The sequence below is a fragment of the Rhinatrema bivittatum genome, chromosome 2 (assembly GCF_901001135.1).
Source record: "Rhinatrema bivittatum chromosome 2, aRhiBiv1.1, whole genome shotgun sequence".
NCBI classification, from domain to species: Eukaryota; Metazoa; Chordata; class Amphibia; order Gymnophiona; family Rhinatrematidae; genus Rhinatrema; species Rhinatrema bivittatum.
This window is the reverse complement of record NC_042616.1, coordinates 267263494-267289542: the sequence shown is the minus strand read 5'-3', so window position 1 is coordinate 267289542 and position 26049 is coordinate 267263494. Positions and strand designations below refer to the sequence as shown.

Here is a 26049-nt window from a genome sequence, read left to right as displayed (position 1 = left end):
TCAGCAATGTGTGGTGCAGAACTAATGAGAAGGTTGAGACCATGATGGGATGATGGCAGGACCCTGGCATGGTTGAGGACTGCACAGACAAGGAGAATGCCAACTGCCAATGCCCGAGGCACTCTAAGTGCCTAGCTTTTCCTGACCGCTCATTCTGCACACCAATGTCACAGTAACTCCGAGGAGTGAAGAACAGTGTGACATGTCCCCAGAACTACTGGTGCTATGGGTAAGGTATGGTGGAGGGTAGAGGTCTATGGCATCACCACCTCCAGCACTAACACTTCGAGAGGCAGGCCCTCGGAGTGTCAGGAATGGCTCACCTTCGATTCCCTCGGGGAATGACAGCAGCGAAGTCCCTAATGACTGAAGGTGCTCATGTGGTTCTGCGGCCTCCAACCGCAGCCACTGGTGCCCAGAGCAGCAACCGTGCCTGTAGGCCCATTGCGCTTCGGCGCTCATCACGCAAAGCCATAACAAGGGCACCCACTGACTACACCCAGGGCTTAGACACTTGACCAAACCATCATCAGTTCGATGGCATATAGTGGACTTTTTCCCCAAATAAATTGTCTCCTAGACATGGTAAGTCAACTAGCTTTTCCTGGACCTCAGGCCTTCAGCCATGCATATCTGCGAGCAGTGATTCCAGCAGCTGCTGTTCTGGAAGCCGTGTCAAAGTTGTCGTACGCCGCCTTCACTTCATGTTTCCCGACTTCTAGGCCTTTGTTGATTATGGCCTGTGCTGTTTCCTGAAATTGTGTTGGTAAAGAATTGGTAAATTCTTCCATCTGTTTCCAGAGATTTCTCTGGTACTGTGTCATATACAGTTGATAGGCAGAGATTCTGGAATTCAGGATTGCACTTTGGTAAATTTTCCTTCCAAGGGAATCGAGGAAGCGGTGATCTTTCCCAGGTGGAGTTGAGGAATTCTGGTGGATATGCTTAGATCTTTTTTGGGCAGATTCCACTACCACAGATTGATGTGGTAGTTGGGCCTTTTGGTATCCTGGTGCTGTCTGTACCAAGTATGTGGAGTCCACACGTTTGTTTACTGCAGAGACAGTACATGGGTGTTCCCAAATCCGGTGTTGCAGATCCAGGAGGATATCATATATTGGGATTGCCATCACTTGTTTAAGTGGGTCAAACTGCAGGACCTCTAAAGTGTGTTGTCTAGTATCCTGCTCTGCTGACAGCTTAAAGGGAATGGTGTCTGCCATGTCCTGTATAAATGTGGAAAACGATAAATCTTCTGCTGGGGACTTCTCTCAGCTCTGGTGGTGAAGGGTCCGACATGAAGAAATCCGACGATGTATCCGTACCCTGATCATCCCAAGAATCCTCATCATCTATAGGGAGATTTTGGGGGGGGATCTGGGTGGTTGATGAATACCCGATGGTCCTGGTAATGGGTCATCGAAGGGTGATGAAGAAACTCTTCTGTTGATTTTTTTGGCAGGGTATCGATGACACTCTGGTATCTCTGTAAGAGACTTTGGAAGAAAGCCAGATCCTGATGTTCAGGTTCTTCTGTCTGCGGTTGTGTTGATGGAACTGTAGGTGGCACCGACGCAGGTGCTGTTGAAATTGGTCGCCTCGGAGTCGAAGCAGTTGATGGCGGTAACATAGAAATCGGCATCGAAGACGTCGATGGCAGCTGTGCGTAAATAGAGGTCGATGCCATTATGATTATCGGTGCAGCCATCGATTCCCCGGGTGTCTTCGGTGTCGACAGACGGTATCAGCACATTTGCCACCATCGATGCTGTGAGCATCGGCATCGACGGGCCTGTCGGAAATCGATTGGTCCTTCAAAGTCTGTGATACTGCTTGTCTGATGAGATCAAACAATTCCGGCATTACAACTGATAGTACCAGAGCAGTTGTAAGCGGTGGCGGAGGCTGAGGTATGATGTCCTGCACAGAGCCCTGTGGAGGATCAGGCATCGATGGTTGCGGAGGAAGAGGCCCAGGCGTCGACGGGACTGATGTTTCCTGCGTTCTCGGCCGCTTCGCCATTGATTCTTCCTGGGAACCGGATTCAGATATCGACGGTCGATGTCGATATCTATGTTTTGACTTATGTTCATTGGTGGATTTCGTCGATGACGATGAAGGGGACGAGCGATCTCCCGACGGTCCCGGGCAAGGTTTTTTAAGGAGGTGCTTAGTCGCTCCAGCCGGAGACGACTTCGATGACGAAGGAGATGGGATAAGCTGGAGACGGAACAAATGTCCCATTTTTTCTAGTCTCGCTTTGCGGCTTTTCGGCGTCATCTCAGCGCATTGCGGGCAATTATTTACCTCATGCTTTTCTCCTAGGCACATTATAGACTCGATATGTGGGTCGGTGATCGACATTTTTCTAGCGCATACCGGACATTTTTTAAAACCGGTAGCCATTTCAGGTCGACAGCCGTAGATGAACGATGTGAATTCGTGAGAAGAAAAATTTTTACTCTAAGAGTAAAAATTATGAGACGGAGGTACTCACCGGCTGGTGAAGAAAAAAACCCCAGAGACTTGTGAGAGAATATCAAATATTTCTGACTTTTCAGTCAAAAAGTGTTGAGAGAGTCAACGGCTCCTGTTCCGTGATGGCTATAGCAGCGCGGAAAAACGAAGACTGAAGAGAGACCCCTGTGGCAGAGAATATCACGGCATGCTGGGCATGCTCAGTGGCCTCACAGGGCCAGTCAAAAGTTTCTGGAAACTTTGACAGAGTTTTCCCGCACTAGGGCTCAGTCAGTGACGTCACCCATGTGAGGACTAGCATCCTGCTTGTCCTGGGATAAAGGCAGCAGTGGGAGAATAGAATTAAGAGGGAGCATGAGCACTCCCAGTCCTTGTGCTGATCTTTCTCCTCTCCCCTGACAGGAAATGCAGAGTGGGGTGGGGGGAAACCAGCCATACATCAGAAAACCACATTCATTCTGGCTCTGTGCTGCTACCACCTCTGACTTAGGAGCTATATTGATGACTTCTAAATTAGCAGAAGACAGCACATTAGAAAGCTTTATATTAAAATTTCCTTGGAGGTCATCTGAAATATCAGATTTTTTTGCTTCTACCACATATGCTTCTGGTTCAATGTTAACTTTAAGGAAGTTCGCCAAGTAGTATATTCAAAGTTTTAATTTTGTGCCACTTTAATATTACCTGTAAAGAAGGTTATGGTCTTCAGTGACAGAGTCCAAGCTATCTCCAGATTCAGCTCTGGGGACATGTGTTCTCTGGTACTTGCTATGTTTTGGGCTATCACAACTTTTACTGCTGCCTTCAACTGCTACTCCAAATGAGGACACTAGAGCCTGTTGAATAAAAGGCAATATAATGCATGGTCATTAAAAAAAGTACAATAAATTTGTTACTAATTAAAGTAATGGAAGTCTATTAGTAAACAGTTCCATGATGCTCTGAAATCCCAAAATTCTATGAGAGTCATCTATTCATGAAGTCCTAGAAAGTAATATAGAAACAAAGCCCTCATTCTAACCAGTGCCATCTGGAATGGATGGGCAGATTAGGTTATATGATTTTTTCTGCCTTTGTTTCTATGAACCCTGAACAGACTGATTTCTCATTTTCTATTCCCTTTCCATTTGTCTTAAAGTTTCTTTTGCCCCTCCCATCCTTTTGTAAGCTGCCTAAGACCAAAATCAAACCTGTCCTTACTGTATTAAGTGCAGTGTAACTAGTAATCCAAGATTCATTATTATTATTATTATTTTTAATTTTTATATACCCAGGTTCTTATAGAGACTACAAATCACTCCGGTTTACATATAACGATAAACTGCCCAACAGAGATAAGGGGCTTTACATAGAACAGTGGCACATATGGAACAATATAACTGGATGACAATTTAACATAATGATAATAAATAATATAGTATAGTTTAACATTGTAATTAATAAAATTATGTAATATAATCTGTATAATTTAACTATTCTCAAATTCAAACCTGTTTCTTTGTACCAGGATTACAATTCCTAATATTTCTATACCAACACTGGATTGTAAGTACATTTCTCAGAGATACAATAAGAACATTCCTTAATAGGCTCATTATCCCAATTACTATTTGTTAAATCATACATTGTGTGTTCATATAGTGTAAATGGAGAAAAAGTTGCTTACCTGTAACAGGGGTTCTCCTAGGCCAGCAGGATGTTAGTCCTCACTTGTGGGTGACAGATGGAACCCAGCATGGAAAACTTTTGTCAAAGTTTCTAGAAACTCTGACACACTGAGCATGCCCAGTATACCACTATCCGCTCATCCACATGGAGTCCCTCTTCAGTCTCATAAAGAATTACGAAAAAATAAAACATAGGAGAAACCCAACTCCTCGGGGTAGAAGAGAGGTTTCCTGAGGACCAACATCCTGCTGTCCTAGGAGAACACCTATTACAGGTAAGCAATTCTGCTATCTCCTACAAGGATGTAGTCCTTATATAAGGATGAATCCCAAGCTACAGGCTGCTCCTGGCAACAATGACCAACAGACAGTTTAACTGGGTACCAATAGGCACAAAAATCCATGGTGCTGTTAGCAACAGATGGAGACAGTCTGAACCCGAATGTGCCCTAGGCAGGGAGGGTTGGGTTTACAGTTGAAAGATTTCAAAGGACAAATTGGCCGAAGCTAGTCATTTCAGCCATCCTTGTCCAAACAGTAGTAAGGAGAGAACTCATGTCACAACTTTGCATATTTCAGCAACGGGAACTGCTCACAAGTGAGTTACCGAAGCCGCCATGGCTCTCAGTGAGCCTTGACACTGCCTCCAAGCTGAAGGCCCGCCTGCACATAGCAGAAGGAAATACAATCTTCTAGCCAGTTTGACAGAGTTTGGTCACCGCAACTCCCAATCTATTCTTATCGAAAGATATGAAGAGCTGTGTGGACTGTCGGTGGGCCGCTGTGTGCTCGAAAGTTAGAAAGCAATGGCCCTCTTGCAGTCTAAACTGAGCAGAGCCAGTTTTCCCTGGCATGAATGATGCCTTGGAAAGAAGGTAGGCAGACTAATTGACTGAGATGAAAATCAGTCACCACTTTAGGCAGGAAATTGGGGTGAGTACGCAGGACCACTCTATCGTGAAAGAATTTAATGTAGGATGGATACATCACCAACGCCTGAAGCTCACTAACCCTGTGCGCCTAAGTGACCACAACCAGGAAAAGAACTTTCCAGGTCAGGTACCTCAGATTGCAGGAGCACAGAGGCTTGAAAGGATCATGCATGAGCTGAGCCTTTTCAACGTTGAGATCCCACGGCACAACAAGAGGCCGCAGGGGAGGCTTCAGTTGAAGCAAACCCTGCATAAACCGCCCCAATACGGGCTGCACAGACATGGTCATACTGCTCACTCCCTGGTGGTAAGCACTGACAACACTTAAGTGTACCCCGAGTTGGTCTTCAAGCCAGCCTCCAAAAAGTGCCACAAATAGTCAAGCATTTCGGAGTGGAGCAGGCAAAAGGTGCTTAGGCTTCTTGTGTACCAGTGCTATGAGTGGCAGTAACGGGTCAAAAGGACCTTCCTCACTTGGGCCAGGATGCAGAGGGCCACCGATGAATCCTCAGCAAGGGGGGGGGTGGTCAATGACTGTGGTAAGCCGGAAGGGCCGGCAGTGGCTCAGGTAACAGCGGGCGAGGGCGCTCTATCCCAGAGGCTTCATCCTTCTCAGAGGACCTGGGAATCAGGATTGCTCTGGTGGAGGGCATTGGTGGCCGGTGGGGCATCAACTGCCCCTCGGGCACAGGCTGCTCGGTAGGGTACAGGACGTCCAGATGCTCCAGCAAGGGTACTATCATCGATGGCGGAGGCTCAGGCATTGGCACTAGGGTGGGTGGCACCTGTATCAATGCCTTGCAGCGCCTTGAGCACCGCTGACTGCACCCTGCGGTCCAACTCCTCCTGGAAGTCTTGAGTGTTCAGACTGATGGAGAGGGACGAGGTGTCACTGGCTTATCCTCTGGTCCCCAAAGTGGCACGACGTCCGGCACTGATATTGGTGGGGACCACCTTGGGCTATCGGGGGCACTGGAGAATGGGGCCTCCGGTGGCCAGTGCCGCTTTGATGGCAGCTCAGCAGCTGCCGATGCCACTCCAGAACAATGTTGGGATGGTGACCGGTGCTTCTGGGATCATTTCTGATGCTCAGCCTGGTCTTTCCCTGGCACAGAGGAGGTAGATGACCCCCGAGGTCTGGGGGAGGGGAGAGACCAAGGATCTATCTCCCTCTCCCCGATCCTTGGGGGTAGAAATCAAAGGGACCATGAGAGTCAGATGGGGGGATGGCTCCCTGCGATCCTTAGGTTTTGAAGCAACAAACACAGGAGTGGAGGATATCAGGGTCCCAAAATGTTTCTCCATTTTGTTGGTGTGCAGGACACCCCTTGTGTGTCATTTGATCGCACAGACATCTACGGACATATTGAGAGGCCCCCAGGCAGAGGATGCAAACCTCATGCTGGTCTGCGATGGACATGGTCAGCACGCACAGACGAAAACCGGTTGATGCCATGAAAGACCTGGCATGCGGTCAAGGGACGACGGGCACCAAGAGGTAGAGAGTCAGGAATAGACTGCAATACTGAGCAAAACTTGAAAAGAAAAGAACCTACTGTACCGAGAGGGCACTGACCATGAATGGGGACCAGACGAGTATTAGGTAAAATCCTCGAAGAAATTCAAGAAAAAAGTGGAGATCCATGGACCGTGAGGCAACTGCACTGCGGAAAAGAAGAGACTGAAGGGGGACCTCAGGTGGATGTGTGGATAGTAGCAGGCTGGGCATGCTCAGTCTGCAGACAAAAGTTTCTAGAAACTTTGACAAAAGTTTTGTGCCGGGCTCCATCAGATGTCATCCACATGTGACGACTACCATCCTGCTTGTCCTAGGATAATGAGGAAGATCCTTGTGGCATCCCTGATTTTGTTACGTCTTGTGATGAAACCCTCGATCTTATCTATATAATAAGAGTTCTGTTAGTATAGAGGATGTAAACTTAATACTGTAGCAGAAATCGCTATCCCCTGTGATTTAACAGCAGCTCTTGATTCATAAGAGTCATACTGCTGATAGCAAAATTGCTTACCTTGTAATAGGTGTTATCCTAAGATAGCAGGATGTAGTCCTCACATATGGGTGACGTCATTGACGGAGCCCTATTGCGGAAAACTGTGTCAAAGTTTAGAAACTTTTGGCTGGCACTCTGAGCCCACTGAGCATGCCATGATATTCTCAGCCATAAGGGTCTCCCTTCAGTCTTGTATGTAGCAATAAGCTTTAGCAAAAAATAAAACGAATCGGACCCAACTCTGCGGGGTGGCGGGTGGGTTTCGTGAGGACTACATCCTGCTGTCCTGGGATAACACCTATTACAAGGTAAGCAATTTTGCTTTATCCCAAGACAAGCAGGATGCTAGTCCTCACATATGGGTGATTAGCAAGCTAGAGGCTGAGTCATTTTGTAGTGAAGCAACACTGAAGTATTGTTGGTGAAAATGAGGCAGCCAAAGATCACAGCAGGCTGGATGTAGAAGGAGTTGGGATAAAACTGGAAACAAATTCTTTAAGACAGATTGTCCATAGGCTGAATCTTGTCGTCCCTGTTTGTCCAAACAGTAATGAGCTGCAAAGGTGTGAAGAGAACTCCATGTTGCTGCTTTACATATGTCAAGGATTGGCACTGAACGATAGTGTGCTACTGAGGTTGACAATGCCCTTACTGAATGCACCCTTACTCGCCCTTGGAGAGGAAGGCCTGCTTTTCATAGCAGAACTCTATGCAATCTGCTAGCCAGTTGGAGAGAGTGTATTTGCCCACTGGATTACCCGGTTTGTTTGGATCAAAAGTTACAAAGTTGAGTAGATTTCCTGTGGACTGCAGTGCGGTCTAAGTAATATGCTAGCACACGTTTTTACAGTCCAAGGTATGGAAGGCCTGTCCCCCTTGGTGAGAATGAGACCTTGGAAATAATGTGGGCAAAACTATGGATTGGTTCAAGTGGAATTCCATAACTACTTTAGGGAGGAATTTTGGATGTGTACAGAGAACTACTCTCATGTAGGAATTTTGTATAGGGTGAGTACGTGATAAGTGCTTGTAACTCATTAACCCTTCTAGCCGATGTAATGGCTATGAGGAAGATAGTCTTCCATGTGAGAAATAAGAGCACAAGAAGTCATGGGTTCGAAAGGAGAATGCATGAGCCTTGTTAATACCAGATTCAGGTCCCATTCTGTGACAGGTGGCCGAATTGGTGATTTAAGGTGAATTAAACCTCTCATAAATCTACTGACAAGAGGATGTATAGGTATTGGTGCATCTCCCATCTTGTTATGGTAAGCTGAAATTGCACTTAAATGTACTCTTACAGATGATGTCTGGAGACCAGAATCTGAAAGATGGCATAAGTAGTCTGGTAGAGAAGTTGTGGGGCAGGAGAAAGGGTCAATGTTCTTTTGCGTGCACCACAAGGTAAACCTTTTCCATTTCGAAGAATAGTTCTTTCGTGTTGAAGGTTTACGTGAAGCTATAAGCACTTGAGACACATTAGTTGTAAGATTGAGTGGTTGTAAGATCAAGCTTTCAACATCCATGCAGTCAGGGATAGGGATTGAAGGTTGGGATGGTGCAACAGACCTTGATCCTGAGTTATGAGAGTGGGAGCTACACCCAGGCGAATTGGTTCGCTGATCGAGAGGTCTAGAAGTATGCGAAACCATACTTGTCAAGGCCAATATGGGGCTATGAGTATCATGAACCCTTGTCCTGTTGTAGCTTCACTAGGGTTTTGGTAATTAGCGGTATCGGAGGATACGCGTATAGAAGGCCTGAGTTCCAAGGCCGAGCTAAGGCCTCCTTGGCTGGCTGGTGTTTTTGCCTGTGCAGAGAGCAGAACCTGTCCAATTTGTGATTCAGATGTGATGCAAAGAGGTCTATTGTTGGTTGCCCCCAACGCTGAAATATCCTGGTCGCCACTAAGGGATCCAGGGACCATTCGTGCAGTTGGAACTGAAGACTGAGGAGATCTGCAAGTATGTTGTTGATGCCCGCTAGATAAGTTGCCCGTAGAAACATGGATTGTGTCAGGGCCCAATCCCAAATCTGAGCGGCTTCTTGACAAAGGAGATACGAGCCCGTATCTCCCTGTTTGTTCAGGTACCACATGGCTACTGTATTGGCTGTTTGAATCAGAACAGTCTTGTGAGAAAGGCAGTCCTTTAATGCATGCAGAGCATAATGTATAGCTCGAAGTTCCAGAAAATTGATTTGAAATGTTGCTTCGAGTTTTGTCCAAGTACCCTGGGTTTGGAGATTGTCTATGTGAGCTCCCCAACCTAAGGTGGATGCATCTGTAGTTAAAGGTATCTGTGGGACCGGTTGCTGGAAGGACAGGCCCTTGCGCAAGCTGTCCTTGTTCACCCAAAGTAGAGATGAACGTAGCTGGTGGGTTATTTGAATTGGAGAGGACAGTGGTTGAATGGCTTGGATCCATTGTGACCTTAATGTCCATTGGGTTATTCTCTTGGCTAGTCTGGCCATAGTAGTGACATGAACTGTAGAGGCCATATGACCCAATAAAATGAGAAACTGATGAGCTGCTTCTTGTTTGAGTGTAGTGAGTTTGCCAACAAGGCAAGTGTTACTGCTCGATCCTCGGTTAGAAAGGCTTTTGAGAGGTTGGTGTTAAATTTTGCTTCTATGAATTGAAGTAGGTGAGACGGAATGAGATGGGACTTTTGATAATTATTGAGAAACCCCATCGAGTGAAGTAGAGTAATCGTCCAGTTGAGGGAAGCTAGAGCTCCTTGTTGAGATTGACTTTTGATGAGCCAGTCTAGATAAGGATAAGCATGAACACTTTCCTTGTGTAAGTGTGCTGCTATTACTGCCAGGCATTTCATGAACACTCTGGGAGCTGAGGCTAGTCCGAATGGTAGTACTTTGTACTGGAAATGTTGATGACCCACCATGAAGCGCAGACACTTGCAATGAGGGAATATTGGAATTTGAGCGTAAGCAATTTGTAGATCCAGAGAACAAAGCCAATCTCCTGTTTGAAGAAGTGGAAGCATGGTGCCTAGAGATACCATCCTGAACTATTCTTTCTTCAGAAATTTGTTGAGATTTCTGAGGTCTAGGATGAGGCATAAGCCTCCGGTTTTCTTTGGAATGAGGAAATAACGGGAGTAGAATCCTCTGCCCTGCTGAGTCCGGAGCACTGGCTCTACGGCTCTGGCTCTCAGAAGGGTGGATAATTCTGCTTGTAGATGAATTATGTGATTTTCATTTAGTGAAAGGTTTTGGAGGAGAGTCTCTTGGAATTGAGAGGAAATTGAGTTGGTAACCTCAAGATATTGAGAGTACCCATTGGTCTGTTATCTGTAATCAATGGTTGTAAAAGGAGCAAACTTGGCCTCCTACTAGCAGATCCGGTTTTGGGTTGTGAAGATGGCTTTGGTCTCTGGTGGTGGCCTCAAAAACCTGCAGCCGGTCCCATATGTGGTGGAGGTTGAGGCCTGGCAGATCTAGGTTGTCTGGATTGAGATCTTTGTTGCGGACGAGAAGATCTGCCCCTGGAAGCTGGAGGGTAATAACACCTCTGTCTGTAGAAAGGCTTTCGAGATTCCTTCCTTGGAGGACGGAGAGATGATTATGCAGCAGAATCTTGCGGAACTGACAGTTGGCGCAAGGTTTCCGTATGTTCTTTCCGTTGGGCCACAGCATCGTGTACTTTTGACCCAAAGAGGTTGTCACCTATGCATGGCAAATCAACCAGTTTTTCCTGTACCTCAGGCCTGAGGCCTGTACCTCAGGCCTCTACTCTCGAAGCTGTTTCAAAGTTGTCATAAGCGGCTCGGACTTCGTGCTCTCCAGCTTCAAGTCCTTTGTGTATTATGGCCTGAGCTGCTTCTTGGTACTGCTAAGGTAGGGAGTTGGAAAATTCCTGCATCTGTTTCCAAAGATTCCTCTGGTATTGCGTCATATATAGCTTTCCTGCCCAAGGAGTCCAGGAATCTATTATCCTTCCCAGGAGTAGCGGAGGAATGAGGTCTTATTCTCTTGGATTTCTTTTGTGCAGACTCAACAACTTATTGATGTGGCAGTTGTGATTTTTGGTATCCAGGAACATTTTGGACTAGATAAGTGGTGTCCACTCTTAATAGATGGAACTGAGCATGGATGTTCCCAGAGTTTATGCTGTAACTCCAAAAGCACCTCGTGGACAGGGATGGCCAGGACCTCTTTTGGAGGGTCCACGAACTGTAAAACTTTCAAAGTTTGCTATCTCGTGTCCTCTTCAGATACCAAGTTAAATGGTATTGTGTCTGCCATGTTCTTAAAATTAGTGAAGGACAAGTCCTCTGGTGAGGATTTCTTCCTACCTTCCGGAGGAGAAGGATCAGACATGAAGCTCTCAGAGGAAGTATCCATATGCTTGTCCTCCCAGGAATCATATGGGTCTTCTCTACCAGGAGAAGTGGGAGAAGACCTCTGTGGTCGAAAAAGCCCTGAAGGTCCTGGCTGTGGATCATCAAACTGTGTCCATCCAGGGACTTCATGTGGTTTGGATGGAAAAGATTTCGGTGGGAGAGCACTGATTGCGTCAAATCTATCCATGTGAAGTTGAAAACGCTAATTCTGGTTGTCCTGGGGCCCCAGGCACTGGCATCGGTATTGTCGGAACTGGTTCCGGCATTGGTTCGGATATCGGCAATGGTAGAGGCGTCGTCCTCGTCTGATGCTTTGGTACCGGTGCAGGCATTGACTTCAGTATTGGTACTGGCATTGGTGCAGGCACCGGCAGAGGCACTGGCGAGGGCATCGATGGTAGATGATCCTGTAATGCTTGGAGCACCGCTTGACGGATAAATCTAGTCAATTCCTCCGTGATAGCTGGTGCAGGCAGAGCAGCTACACGTGGTGGCAGTGGAGGTGTTATCTGTCCTTCCACAGGGCCCTGTGGAGGTTCGATGGTCAGCACATCGAGAGGCGGTGAACGCTTCGGCGAAGGCCTCGGTATTTCCTGAAGACGAGGCCGTTTGGCGGTCGATTTCTCTGGGGAGAGAAGAGCCTCCGGAATCGATGGGTGGCGATGTCGATGCTTCGGTCAATGTTCCGCCGCTGAATTCATCGCCGACCCCGTCCGTGGCATCGATTAACGATCCCCCGAACCTTCCGGACAACGTTTTTTTTGAGAATTAGACGTTTTGAAACTCCGGCCGGAGATGAATGAGTGGACGTCGATGGAGAAGGTAAAGGTTGTAGATAGAATAAGTGTTCCATCTTTTCTTGTCGGGCCTTTCGACCCTTCGCGGTCATTTCGGCACACTTTGGACAAGATGTTACATCGTGTGTTTGGCCTAAACAAAGAACACACTCTAGGTATGGATCTGTAATGGACATGGTCCGATTACAATTGGGACATTTTTTGAATCCCGTGTCCATATTTCCTTCGACAGCCAATGAAATGAGAAGAAAAAATATTTTTTACTCAAGAGTGAAAATGAGACAAAAATTACTCACCGGCCGGTGGTAACGCGGGAGATCCCGATATGGGAGAGAAATAATTGTTTTTAAATCTGATTTTTAGTCAGAACGTATGTGAGAAAACTCACACAGGCTCCTGCTCCGCGATGCCAAAAGCAGCACAGAATAACGAAGACTGAAGGGAGACCCCTGTGGCTGAGAATATCATGGCATGCTGGGCATGCTCAGTGGGCCAGTCAAAAGTTTCTAGAAACTTTGACAGAAAGTTTTCCGCAATAGGGCTCCGTCAATGACATCACCCATATGTGAGGACTAGCATCCTGCTTGTCCTGGGATAAATATCTAGCGGTATCGTTACCCCTATCCATTTCTCCATATAAAAAAAAAAATCAAGTACTGACACCAAATATTCTGTCCCATCATTTTTTTTCAAAGCCCCAGTTGGTGATCTAAAACCTTATTATCCTCTGTACAGATTAAAAAGAAAAAAATCCCTGTATAAGATTTTAATCTTCCACAGAATTGCTGACTTGCTGCAGAATCTCAAAACATTTGCCACAGGAAGCAAGGGTCTCTGCTTAGTCATTTTTATAATCAAGAACATTTAAGTTTTCCATGAAATTCCTCTGCCATCCCACCTTCCATTCACCGGAAGAAATCAAATTGAAAACCTGAGAATTTTTCTACTTTAAATAGCAGTGAAAGACCTGCATAATCAAAGAATAAGCTGCTGCAATAGCCATCATTTACAGCATGAAAACCTAATCAGTGTATTCCTTGGGTTTGATAGTGCAGTTTCATTATGTTTAAATTACCATAATTCAAAACTACATATGGAAATCAGTACAGGAAAGCATGCATGATGGCACTCCAATTAGCTGTACTCACCTCTGGACTCTTTACACCAGCAGTCTCTGCTAATGGAGCTAGCAAAGACATGGAAGAAATGTTTAGTGCCTCTTCGTTGTCATCTTGCACCTCTTTACTGTCTGGTTCTTTTAGTACTTTCACTTCCAATTTCCTATCATCTTCGTCCTCCTTATCCAGAACCTCACTAAAGAGGTCATTAATAACTGCTGAACTGTTTACCTCTTCATCATCATCATCCACGCTCATCTCAATTTCACATGCTGCCTTATCTGGAAATTGATAGATGTTAAAACAAAAACAAAACATTTTCATAGTAAACATGAGCACCCTATAGATAAGTTATATCAAAGTTCACAAAAGATGCTGCATAAATGGACTTACAATATTTTAAACTGTTTTCCAGATTAAAACAATGGTGCAAATTCAAGAGATTAGTGAGATCTACTCAATGAACAGCAATTAAATAGGGCTGGCAATTTCCTAAGTACCCAGTTTCAGATTTCCTTATTGATAACCAGAGCCTTGAGTGGTGTGTGTCCTGTACTTTGTCCTGGCATTTTACCATCTCACTTTGGGCCAATGAAAAATAGCATCTTCAATCAGCATACTACTTCCCCTTGGGCAAAGAAAAGTCCTAAAGTTGTCATGGGACATATTTCCCCCATCCAGGAACTGAGTCAGAAGACTGACCGTGCAGAGGTCAGAATAAATCTGCAGCTGCTTCTCAACCCCCCTTGTGAGGGGGCACCAGAGCTGAGTGATCTATTGAGCCAAAGACCTGTCTCTTGTTATTTCCACACTGACAACCTCCTGACCTATCTGTGGTGTGAGGTGATATGGAGGGGAAAAAAAAGGAATATGTATGAGAAGGTTCAGTTTGCTTTCTCACTGGTACAGACATAGCAAACAGATCCTCAAGTGCTACAAAATAAGGTTGGTTTTCATGATTCCACAATGAATATCAGATTTTCATATATTTGATTCAAGATCCAAGTTAATTTGTATAACTTGATTGTACTGAAAACCAGACTCACTCATGGCATTCAAGGACTGAAGTTTGCAATATCTGCTGTTATCTAAGAGTTCTAATATTTTTCTAGCCCTGAAATTCTATTTCATTTTAAATTTCTATTTTCACTTATCCAGACCTATGCTAATCATTTGTGTGTATATAGAATACAAATCTCTGTAAAAGTTTTAAAGGGATTATAATTTGTGTACAGGTTTAATATCTCATCAAAATGAAGGTATTAAAGAACTGTACAAAACCTCCTACAGGGTTTTGTTTTTATATATAGCATACAACAAGAATATTCTCCATGAAAAGGTAAAATCTGTTTGGCCACTTAAAGAGGAAGGGAGCCTTCATTCTGAAATTATGCAATGCTTAGCCAGCAGTCATAACACTTCAACATTTCAAAATAAAACTAAACCAGTTTTCAATGAAAGGCAAGAGCTCAATCATATCATTGTCACTTATAATCAAAGATCTTCACTTTTCCTGGAATTTATTGGTGTTTATTACACCTGACAAAATTGGGAGAAAAATCAAAGACATTTTGACAGATTGTCTCCCATGTGCTTATTATATTATAGATAAATTCAAGAAAAATAAAATAAAAACTGAAAAACAAAGGTCCTTAGCTATGTGTCATTGCTAACAGTGGAAATTAGTGATCCAGGGACCCAAGATCACTATTTTGAGACAATTTTCTAGTCTGCTGCAGAAAATACTTTTTTTTTTTTTTTTTAACTTTCTCTTGATTTACTACAGAGAACCCCATTAGGCAGTTAGAAAGGGGATGACAATGGATCTTGGGATTTTTAAACTATTCGAGTAAACCTACATGAAATCTATATTACTATACCAGAACGTTTATACATAATACAAACCATTCTTATTAGTCGAGAGATCAAAGAGATGTTGCTGCTCAGAAGATTGCTTTGCCATTTTCAAGGGACTGCACTTATCTGTAACTGTAGGTTTAGTAGCACCTAGAAAAGACATCCAGGGGAGGGAGGGGGAATACAGGAAAAATAGTATATTCAAAACCATTTATTAAATATCTTTGAAACTCTCAAATAAGTGACTTCATGCTGTAACCTACAGAAAGCCAGAGTGCAATTGCAATATGTAAGTGTGTTCCTTTTAGACAAGGGTCCCTAAACTTAGTCCGTTAAGCCACAACCCAGCTGGGTTTTCAGGATTTCTACAATGAATGTGCATGAAATATTTGCATATAATGGAGGCAGTATATGCAACTAGATCTCATGCATATTAATTATGAATATCCTTAGAAACCAGACTGGTTTGCAGCCTTCAGGGAGAGTTTGGGGACCCCTGCTTTAAGATAACAATATAGTCTTAACATAGTATAAAAAGCATGAGACAATGCTCTAGAAAATCACACACATCTCCATGCTTGAGCAATACATTTTTTAGATTGTGCCAACATCTATTTCCATTATTTTCTGTGCCCAACCTGAATTATAAATTTGCCTATTTTCTCCAAGTGTTGCACAGTAACTAGAAAAGTAGACTAGTGGTTAGAGCAGCAGTCAGAGCCAGGGTTTAAATCCCCCTGATGCTCCTTGTTACCTTGGGCAAGTCACTTTATCCTCTTATTGCCTTAGGTAGAGTATTTAAAATGTAGGTCCTTTGGGGACAGGGATATAGTTACTGTACCTGAATGCAGCCAACCTTGAGCTATCAATGAAAAAGGTGTGAGCTAAAACTAAACTCCAGAAATAATATATTATATAGAATTCACAAACTCACAATGCAATTTCCTAGACAACTAGTATGCAAAATATGTATGATGGATAAAACTGACATTTTCACTTTCTTGAACCTAACACAGAAAATTCTTCCCCACCACCAAGAAAAGCATTGAAAAAATTCTGCTCCAACACAATTTCCTATACAAATTTGAGTTTTATTAACAGACCCCCTCTACAGAGAAATTTTAGGCCAAATCAGTCAATTTATTAGTATCCACTGTCACAGTGCAACAGAACAAGCCAAGTACAGTAAGTAAAACAAAAACAAGAATGAACACTGGGTTTGTTTTCACCTGCAGAGTCTGAAGTAGAAGATATTACAGACAGAATCTCTGTGCTTGCAGCTCTTTCAGACTCAGGAAGAGAACTTGCACCTGGGTTTGAAAGAAGTTCACTTGATGCAAGTTTGATTTCGGTTTCCTACACAAAAAAAAACCCAAAATGGTGAAATTTCTTACCTGTAGTAGGTATTCTGATGACAGAAGTATAACCACACAGGCGAAGCTAAAATCATGTTGACTCTTCCCCATTAAGTCATGTCTATCAATACAGTCAGTGATTTTGTTTTTAAGAATAGTTTCTATCATTTTGCCCAGCAGGAACATCACACTCACCAATCTAGTTTTTCAGATCTCCATAGAGCTCTTTTTCGAAGTTGGCTATGCTATGAATTTGTGTAACAAACCCAAGCAATGTCTAATTTAATCAGAATTCATTGTGAACTAGCGCATATTACAAAAACCTCAAAACAAAAAACAAAAATCTAGTCTCTAATGTCTTTTAATCTCACAGATCTAAGCTATCAGTTATCTGTATGCAGAGCAGCCCTACCAGGAGGGGGAAGAGACAGTTTGTCAACCTCCACAGAGCCAGACAACTAAAAATCAGTCAAGGGCAATTTATCCTCCTGCTCAGCCTTACTCAATTAGGGGTAGATATCCCAAACCCCAAGAGCAATTTTCTTCCAGACTTCTCTAGCTGCATGGGTCTTGCACATCCAGGGTCTGTTGGAGACAAAATACTGAAAAGCTACTGGCTGCATTGGGTCTTAAATACCGCAGTTCAGCTTTTAGGTTTTTCTGTCTTCATCTGCCGGAAAGGGGGGGGGGAAGCCCATGCACTGGTCTGGTGGGATGAAAAGAAAAATTTTCAAGGGAAGATTCAACATACCACTGCCAATAAACTAACATGAAAAAGATTTTTTCACCCCAATGCAATACAAAAGATTAAGAGCGATAACCAAAAACTAAACAAAAAAAAAAAAAAGGGAACCTGGGTAGGAGTCCAGGAAGGATTTGAGCTCAATTCTGAAAACAGGAGGCAGAGTCAAGATAGCAATGACTGGTGAATGTGTGATCTGAATACCATGTCAAGTCAGAGGAATCTCATTGAATCAAAGAGCTACTTGGGCACAATCTTTAAGGTCCTTGTAAACAGGAAGCACCCAAGAGTGTTTTCCACATTCTGTCTTCTAGGTGGTCATGTAGGAGAGGATGAACAGGAACAGTCAGCAACTGTGCACGCAAATATTTCAGGCAGTCATGTAAAAAGGAGCCCCAGTCTCTTGGATCTCTAAATCCACGGTGAAATTACTACTTACCTGATAATTTCCTTTCCAATAAGGAAGACAGGCTAATTTACACCATCAGGTTATGCACTCCTACCAGCAGATGGAATAAAACGGATTCGCTGACATCACTGACATATAGCCCTGCCCAGATATTAGCATGCCAGTAAGTTTAGAAAAGCCAAACTGTGGACAAGCTGATTATACGTGAATATGACTTAACAGTCAACCACTCATTTGCTTCCAACCAAATGGGAAGCACTGAGCTCAGTAAAAATTTAACGTAAACTGATCCTAGGGGCTGGATATTTCACTTACCAGCCCTTCAGATGAATCACATAAAATACTCTGCATCATCTTCAAATAAAGGACTAAGTAAAGCCAAGTAGGCAGCCCAGGGTGGGTTGCATTGGCCTGCCTTCCTTAGAGGAAAGGAAATCATCAGGTAAATAGTAATTTCAACTTCCTCTGGACTCAGGCAGTCCAATCTACACCAGTGGGATATACCAAAACTATTCCTGAAAAGGGTAAGAGGCTGCCTGTGGTACCGTCAACATCATATGTGTGAAAGCTGCACCCTCAAGCCTTAATGTCCAAGCGATAATGCTTGGAGAAAGTATGTAAGGAGGACCAGGTCGCTGCCCAGCAAATCTTAAGAGGAAACAACCACCGAACCTCTGCCCTTGAGACTGCCTGAGCTCTAGTGGAATGTGCCTTGACCTGTCTAGGTAGTAGTACATCTGAATCCACACAGGCAGCAGTGATGACCTCTTTAACCCACTGGCTACCACTGCCCGCAACACCAATTCCCCTTGTTTACCTCACCATGGAGCACAAAGTCAGTCTTCCTCAAGGAGCAAGTAAACCTTCAAGTACCACATCAGATGCCGCTCAACATCCAAGGCATGCAACAACCAATAATCCCACTCATCTCTAACTCTGTGCAGTGTGGGCAGGGAAATAGACTGATTCAAATGAAACTCCGAAACCACTTTTTTTTTTTTTTTTAAATAGAAAGGTACAATCCTAAGCTGTACCGCCCCCGGAGTTATTTACAGATACGGCTCATGGCAAGAAAGAGCCCATAGCTCTGAGATCTGCCATGCCAAACAGATTGGTGCCAGAAAAAAACCCAAACATTTTCAAGGTGAGCAGCCACAAGAAGAGATCATATAGCAGCCAAAATGTGGGACCCATCAAAAACCGCAAAACCAGATTAAGGTCCCAAAGAGGCACCGGTAAATGCAAGGGAGGACCTAGATGTTTGATTCCCTTCAAGAACCTTGACACATCTGGATGGGAAGATAAGGCTCTATCATTGATCCACCCCCTATAGTAAGCAAAAGCTGCTACCTATACCTTCAGTGTTTGAGGCTAAGCCTTTAACCTAACCTTCCTGTAAAAACGCCAATATTAGTGGAATTTCTACTTTTAAGAGGGTGAGAACCTCATGTCCCATACCAGCTCTCAAAAAATTCTCCAAACTCTAATATAAGCCAGAGAAGTAGAAACTTCTTGACACAAAGCAATGTGGAAATCACCAAAGAATAACTATACTTCAAACAAGCAAGCCCTCTTAAGGGCCAAACCATAAAACAAAACCGACCCAGATCACCATGCAGTATCTGCCCGATACAACAGATCCATCCTGAGTAGCAGACAGAAAGAACTGCCCACCAGGAGCCACTGAAGATCAGCATACCAGTCTCAGAGGTCAATCCAGAGGCACTAGAAATACGGTATTGGTCTGAGTCACAATCTTCCAAATTACCCTGCCACTCATTGGCCAGGATGAGAAAGCATATAAAACCCTGAAGCCACACCTGGACAAGAGCATTGATGCCCAGTACCCTTCTGTGACTGTAGAACCATGGTACCTTTGTGTTGTTGGAGCTTGCCATCAAGTCCAGATACAGTCAACCCCCATCAAGTCCAGATACAGTCAGGTGAGCCACTGACTCAACAGGCTTCGTCCGAGCTCCCACTCTCCTGGATCCAAGACCTCACAGGTGAGAAAGTCAGTCTTCACATTGTCCTTCCCAGGAGATGCAGATATATCCTTAAGATATTACTCTGCCCAACAAAGAGCGCATCTACCTCCACAGACACCTGATAGCTTCTGGTTCCGCCCTGATTTATATAGGCAACCGACATGGCATTATGCAGCATTCTCATTGCATGACCTGCCAAACTCAGGGAACCATAAGCATGCTAAGTGAATTGCACACGCTTCTAAACAATTGATGCTCCCTGACATTCCTCAGCATTTCATCGACTTGCACCATCAATTCTTGACAGTGAGCCCCCCAACCCAGGAGGCTTGCATCTGACAGACTGGTATATCTAAGGGTACTTCTTTCCTAAGGTGGTCTGCCTGTAACCTCCACTGCAAGTGCTCCCCCACTTCCATCGGCAATTAGAGTCTCACTGTGTACTCCTGCGACTTCCACTGGGAGAGCAACACATGCTTAAGTGGCCGCATATGTGCCCTCACCCAGGGTACCACCTCCAACTTTGCTGTCATAGACCCCAGGACCTGAAGGTAAGACCACACCCCATTGGGCTAATAGTCCTTCTCAAGAACTGAACCTGAGACACCAACTTCTGAATGCCTTTCTCTAGCATTAATGCTCTGCCTCACTCCATATCGAAACTCATGCTGAGGTACTCCAAGTTACGAGTTGGTTCTTGAAGCAAGCAGATTACTTTGTGAGACTGCAACTGACTATTTTGTACTCTCAATTCAAACCAACCAGTTGTCCAGATACAGATGTACCGTAATGCTCTTCTTGCACAGAGATGCCGCTACTACCACCATGACTTTGGAGAAGGTTCTGGGCATGGTAGCCAAACCGAAGGGTAGAGCTTGAAATTGATAATGGTGCCTTAGTACAGCAAAACGAAATAAACTATGTTCCTTTTGAATAGGATATGTAGAATGGCTTCTGTCAGATTGAGAAATGTGAGAAACTCCCCTTTCTGTACTATCATAATTATAGAGCATAGAGTTTCCATCCTGAAGAGAGACACATGCATATGCCGACTGTCTCCTTTCAGATCCAGGATGGGTTGAAAGGAACCCTCTTCCTTCTTGGAACGATAAAGTAAATGGAATAGCACCCTGTATTTTCATGTGATTTGAGAACTAAAATTATGACCTTCAGATCTATCAGTCTTATTAATGTAGTCTCCACTGCTGCTTTCTTTACTAGGGAGTTGCATGGAGAGACCATAAATGCATCCAGAGGAATGCAGAGAAATTCTAGAGCATATCCATCCCATAGCACCTCCAGGACCCACTGGTCTGTCATAATCTGGACCCACCTTTGGTAACAGTGCAAGAGATGACCACCTATCTCCTGAACCAGTAGGTGAGCCCTCATACCTTCTCTGCAAAGATGGAGGAGCTCCATCCCACAGCCCATGTCCTTAAGAGGCTTCTTAGATCGAAAGGACTGAGATCTTCCAAAGAGATGAGACTGAGTAACTGCTCCTCTCTAAGAACAAAATACAGATGTTAATCCCTGGAGCAGGCTTTCACCCCAAAAGAACACAATGCCACTTTCCTGTTTCCTGCCAATCACAGAATTTTGAATTTGCCCCATCTATTCACCATCTTCTCTAACTCACTGCCAATTAAGAGAACCCTTAAAGCTTAACCTTGTCAAATTGGACTTGAAAATAGTGTCCTCTGACCAGTTTTGCAGTCAAAACCGGCACCTAGCCACTTTCAAAGAAGCCACACCTCTAGCAGCCGTACACACCAAGTCACAACGTGTATCAGCTAAAATGCTGCTTCTGGTTCCATCACCAGCCCACTATCAGACCCTACTCCTTGAGTCTCTTGACACACAAACTTGCCTGAGCCACCAGGCAGCAGTAAAAAGCAATTTGCAAATTAATTGCCATAGATTCAAACACCTGTTTGAGGATGGTTTCAATCCTCCTATCTTAAGCATCCTTTAAAGCTGCTCCCCCAGTCACTGGGATGGTGGTTTGCTTAACAGCATACACCAAGGCATCAACCTTCAAGAATCACAAATTCTCCCTTGCCTTCAGATCCAAAGGATATAAACTCACCAAGAGCACCCCGCCCCTTTTAAAACTTGCTTCTGGAGATTCTACTCAAGATCAATCAACATGAATTGGCTTCAGGAAAGGAAAGAAACACGACACCTTGCTCAAGGTGACCATTATGGGATCCTTCTTTTGCAATACCATTGTGTCACCATCTAGTCCTAACATTTTCAGGGTCTGAGTCAACTCGTCTTTGTGAAAAAACAAGAGTCTTACGTGGTTCCAAGTCAGGCGGAATATCTCCCTCTTCCAGAGGTATGAAATCTGAGTCCCCACCAGAATCATCCAACACTTCACGATCCCCATCTTCCTCAGTATCTCCATGAGCAATCTCTCTTCAGCACATGCCCAAAATGGATGGCAGGCGGAATACCCAACATGACCCCGTCTTACTGGGCTGCTTCAACTCCGCTGAACGCCCTTTGAAGAAGGCCTGTAGGCAAGATGGCCACCCCATGAGACGCAATGAAGGAGCTCTCTTCGCTATATTGAATTTCCTTTTCTGAATTTCCTGGTGAAGTTGTATGCCTCACACAAAGCGCAAAGCAAAGCCTAAGAATAATTTACCTGCTAAAGAGGAAGGAATACAGCAAAAAAAAAAAAAAAAAAAATTGAGTTTCTTTGAGGTAACGCCAAGAACGCCAGAAGTGAGGAACGCAGTGGGTGAGAGCCAGGAGCTTGGTTCTCTTTCCATGGCAGAGATGATCTCACTGAGCCCGGGGGCCCCTGAGACGTTGTCACCACTGCAAGGTCAGGCTGGGGTAGAATCAGGTGAAATATTGCAATCCCTGGGAATGAGGAGAGAGACGCTGACCCCAGAGCATGACAGAGGAGGTGGAGAGGTCTAGGCCCCCCAAAGGCGGAACCGGCACGGGACACCATGGAAAGCAATGCACTTCCAGAACTGGTAAAGTTAACACCTGCAACTGTATTTTCCTTACAAAAACCTTCAATAGTGACTTTAGATTCGCTATGGAATGCCTTAGTCTCTATAGAGTCTGCTATATCGACACTGACTCATGCATTTCTAGAGGCCAACTAAAGGGGAATACACACCAAAAAGACTGAATTTACAACAGGAGAAAGTTAAAAAATTGGAAGAGAAAGTATAAAGCATGGAGAAAGTTCAAATCAATTTAATTAAATCAGAAAGCTTTGCAGAGAAAAATTGAGAACATTGAAAGCAAATGTTGTGTACCTGTAACAGGTGTTCCCCCCCAGGACAGCAGGATGTTAATCCTCACATATGGGTGACATCACAGGATGGAGCCCAATCACGGAACACTTTTGTCAAAGTTTCAGCATGGCACCAAACCTGCAGCCAGCAGTGGTCCCTCTTCAGTCTTGTTTAAAGCTACAGGAAGTGCCGAAAAATAAAATAAGAAAGCGTAACGAACCCAACACCGTGGGGCGGCGGGTGAGTTTCATGAGGGCTAACATCCTGCTGTCCTGTGAGAACACCTGTTACAGGTAAGCAACATTTGTTTTCTCACAGGACAAGCAGGATGGTAGTCCTCGCATATGGGTGAGTACCGAGCTGAGGATGTCAGAGAAATGCACCAAATGTACCCAAGATGTGCAATAGGCACAAGGACTGGGGTGGAATTTGGTAGCGGGCATCCTGAACCCTAACAGGCAGGCGGAAGGGTGTTGGTACATCAAGTTGTAAAAAGGTTGCGCAAGACAGACTGGCCGAAGATGGAATCTTGTCTTCCGGCCTTGTCTAAGCAATAATGGGCTGTAAAGGTATGGAGAGAATTCCAGGTGGCAGCCCTGCAAATGTCAGGAAGCGGTACAGAGCGTAGGTGTGCTGCTGAAGTCAGCATGGCCCTCACAGAGTGTGCTTTAACACGGTCTTGAAGTGGAATGTCTGCTTGCTGATAGCAAAAGGATATGCAGTCCGCTAACCAGGAGGAGAGAGAGTCTGCTTACCCACAGGCTGCCCCAATTTGATGGAATGGAAAGAGAAACAATTGAGTGCTTTCCCTGTGGGCAGCTGTGCGGTCTAGATAGAAGGCTAGAGCCCGTTTGCAGTCAAGGGTGTGCAGAGCCTGTTCTCCTGGATTGGAGTGGGGCCTGGAAAAGAAGGTAGGTAGTATAATGGATTGATTAATGTGAAACTCCGATACTACCTTAGGTAAGAACTTAGGGTGAGTGCGGAGTACTGCCCGGTCCTGCAGAAGTTTAGTGTAAGGCGGATAGGTAACTAGGGCCTGTAACTCACTAACTCTGCGAGCAGATACGATTGCCAGAAGAAAAATCATTTTCCATGTGAGATGGCGAAGATCACAGGATTGGAGAGGCTCGAATGGTGGTTTCATGAGCCTTCCTAAAATCAGATTGAGGTCCCAAGAAGGGGCCGGAGGGCGTAGTGGAGGCTTGAGGTGAAGCAAGCCTGTCAGAGAATGTGTTACAAGGGGTTGTACTGAAATAGGAACATCAGACACCTTTATAGAAGGCGGCCATCGCACTGACATGCATTCTGATGGAGGAAGTTTTTAGACCTGATTCTGACAAGTGCCAGAGATAGTCTAGAAACTTTGTGGTGGAACAAGTAAAGGGATCAAAGGATTGAGAAGAACACCATGATTCCATTTGTAAAAGATTTTCTCGTGGAAGGCTTCCGTGAAGTAATCAGGACACGGGAAACTGACTCTGAAAGGTTAAGTGGCTGGAGAATTACCTTTCAACATCCAGGCCGACAGGGACAAAGCTTGAAGATTGGGGTGACGTAGGCACCCGTCATTCTGAGTGATCAGAAGCGGATCCTTTCCTAAGGGAACATGCCTGCGAATGGAGAGATCCTGAAGTATTGGATACTACACTTGGCGAGGCCAGTGAGGTGCTATCAGGATCATGCATCCTTTGTCCTGGCGTAACTTCACAAGAGTCTTCAAGAGAAGTGGAAGTGGAGGAAATGCATATAGGAGACCGGTTGCCCATGAGAGGGAGAACGCATCTCTTGGCTGAGAGTGTTGGCTGCGAGTGAGAGCAAATGTTCTCTATTTTGCGGTTTTGAGGTGACGCAAAGAGGTCTATGCGAGGATGACCCCAACGTTGGAATATTGCATCTGCTACTGTGGGATTGAGAGACCACTTGTGCGGATGGAAAGCGCGACTTAGGTTGTCCGCCAACACATTGTCCACTCCCGGCAAATAGGTGGCCCTGAGGTACTTCGAGTGGGAGAGTACCTCCCCCTATTTGTTGATGTACCACATGGCCACCTGGTTGTCTGTCTGAATCAGGATGACCTGATTGGAAAGGCAATCCTGAAATACCCTGAGAGCATATCTGATTGCTCGAAGCTCCAGGAAATTGATTCGGTGTTTGGCTTCCTCTGGAGACCAAGTTCCCTGTGTTTGCAAATCAGCCACATGGGATCCCCCCAGCTGAGGTTGGAAGCATCGGTGGTGAGAATTATTTGAGGGTCTGGAGCCTGGAAAGGCAGGCCTAGGAAGAGACTGATCTAATTTTTCCACTAGGCTAGAGACTGACTGAGTGAGTCGGTGATGTGGACACAGACTCACATCAGGTGAAATATCACAATCCATTGTGGCCTTAGAGTCCACTGCATGACTCATGGCCAAGCGGGCCATTGGGGTAACCTGCACCGAGGACGCCATGCGTCCCAGTAGGATGAGGAAGTGGCGTGCAAGTGTGCGGCGCTGAGACTGTAGCTAATGTGCGAGCGAGATGAGAGCGAGAGCTCGCTGTCGAGGCAGAAATGCCTTTGCCTGCAAGGTGTCCAAGTCTGCCCATATGAATGATAAAGTTTGAGATGGGACTAAACAGGATTTCGAGCAGTTGACAAGAAATCCTAGCGAAGTCAGAGTGAGTAAAGTAAGACGTAGGGACGACAGAGCAGCTTGCTGAGTGGGAGCCCTGATCAACCAATCGTCCAGATAGGGGTAGACGTGAACACCTTGAGTCCTGAGGAAGGCTGCTGATACTACTACTACGAGGCACTTTGTGAAGACTTGTGGTGCAGATGCCAGGCCGAATGGAAGCACTCGGTATTGATAGTGCTTGGGGCCTACTAGAGATCTCAGGAACCTGTGATGAGATGGATTTATCGCAATGTGCGTGTGCGCACCTTGGAGATAGAGAGAGCAGAACCAGTCTCCTCTTTGCAGAAAAGGAAGGAGGGAACTCAAGGTTACCATCTTGAGCTTTTCTCGTTGGAGGTACTTGTTGAGGGCATGTAGGTCCAGAATTGGACGAACGCCTCCCGATTTTTTGGGGA

The 26049-nt window shown here is 44.9% G+C and overlaps 1 protein-coding gene across 7 annotated transcripts in view; it reads right to left on the bottom strand.

Annotated features, from left to right (window-relative positions):
• The window catches only part of ANLN (anillin actin binding protein), a 212424-nt gene that overhangs the window by 105962 nt on the left and 80413 nt on the right, over positions 1 to 26049 (bottom strand). For all 7 annotated transcript variants that reach the window (XM_029589491.1, XM_029589492.1, XM_029589494.1 and 4 more), the window contains exons 8-11: positions 16455 to 16581; positions 15274 to 15375; positions 13399 to 13649; positions 3163 to 3314 (exon numbers count right to left, since the gene is read on the bottom strand). In XM_029589491.1, coding sequence (XP_029445351.1) covers positions 3163 to 3314; positions 13399 to 13649; positions 15274 to 15375; positions 16455 to 16581 — 632 coding nt within the window. The remainder of the gene's footprint in view (positions 1 to 3162; positions 3315 to 13398; positions 13650 to 15273; positions 15376 to 16454; positions 16582 to 26049) is intronic.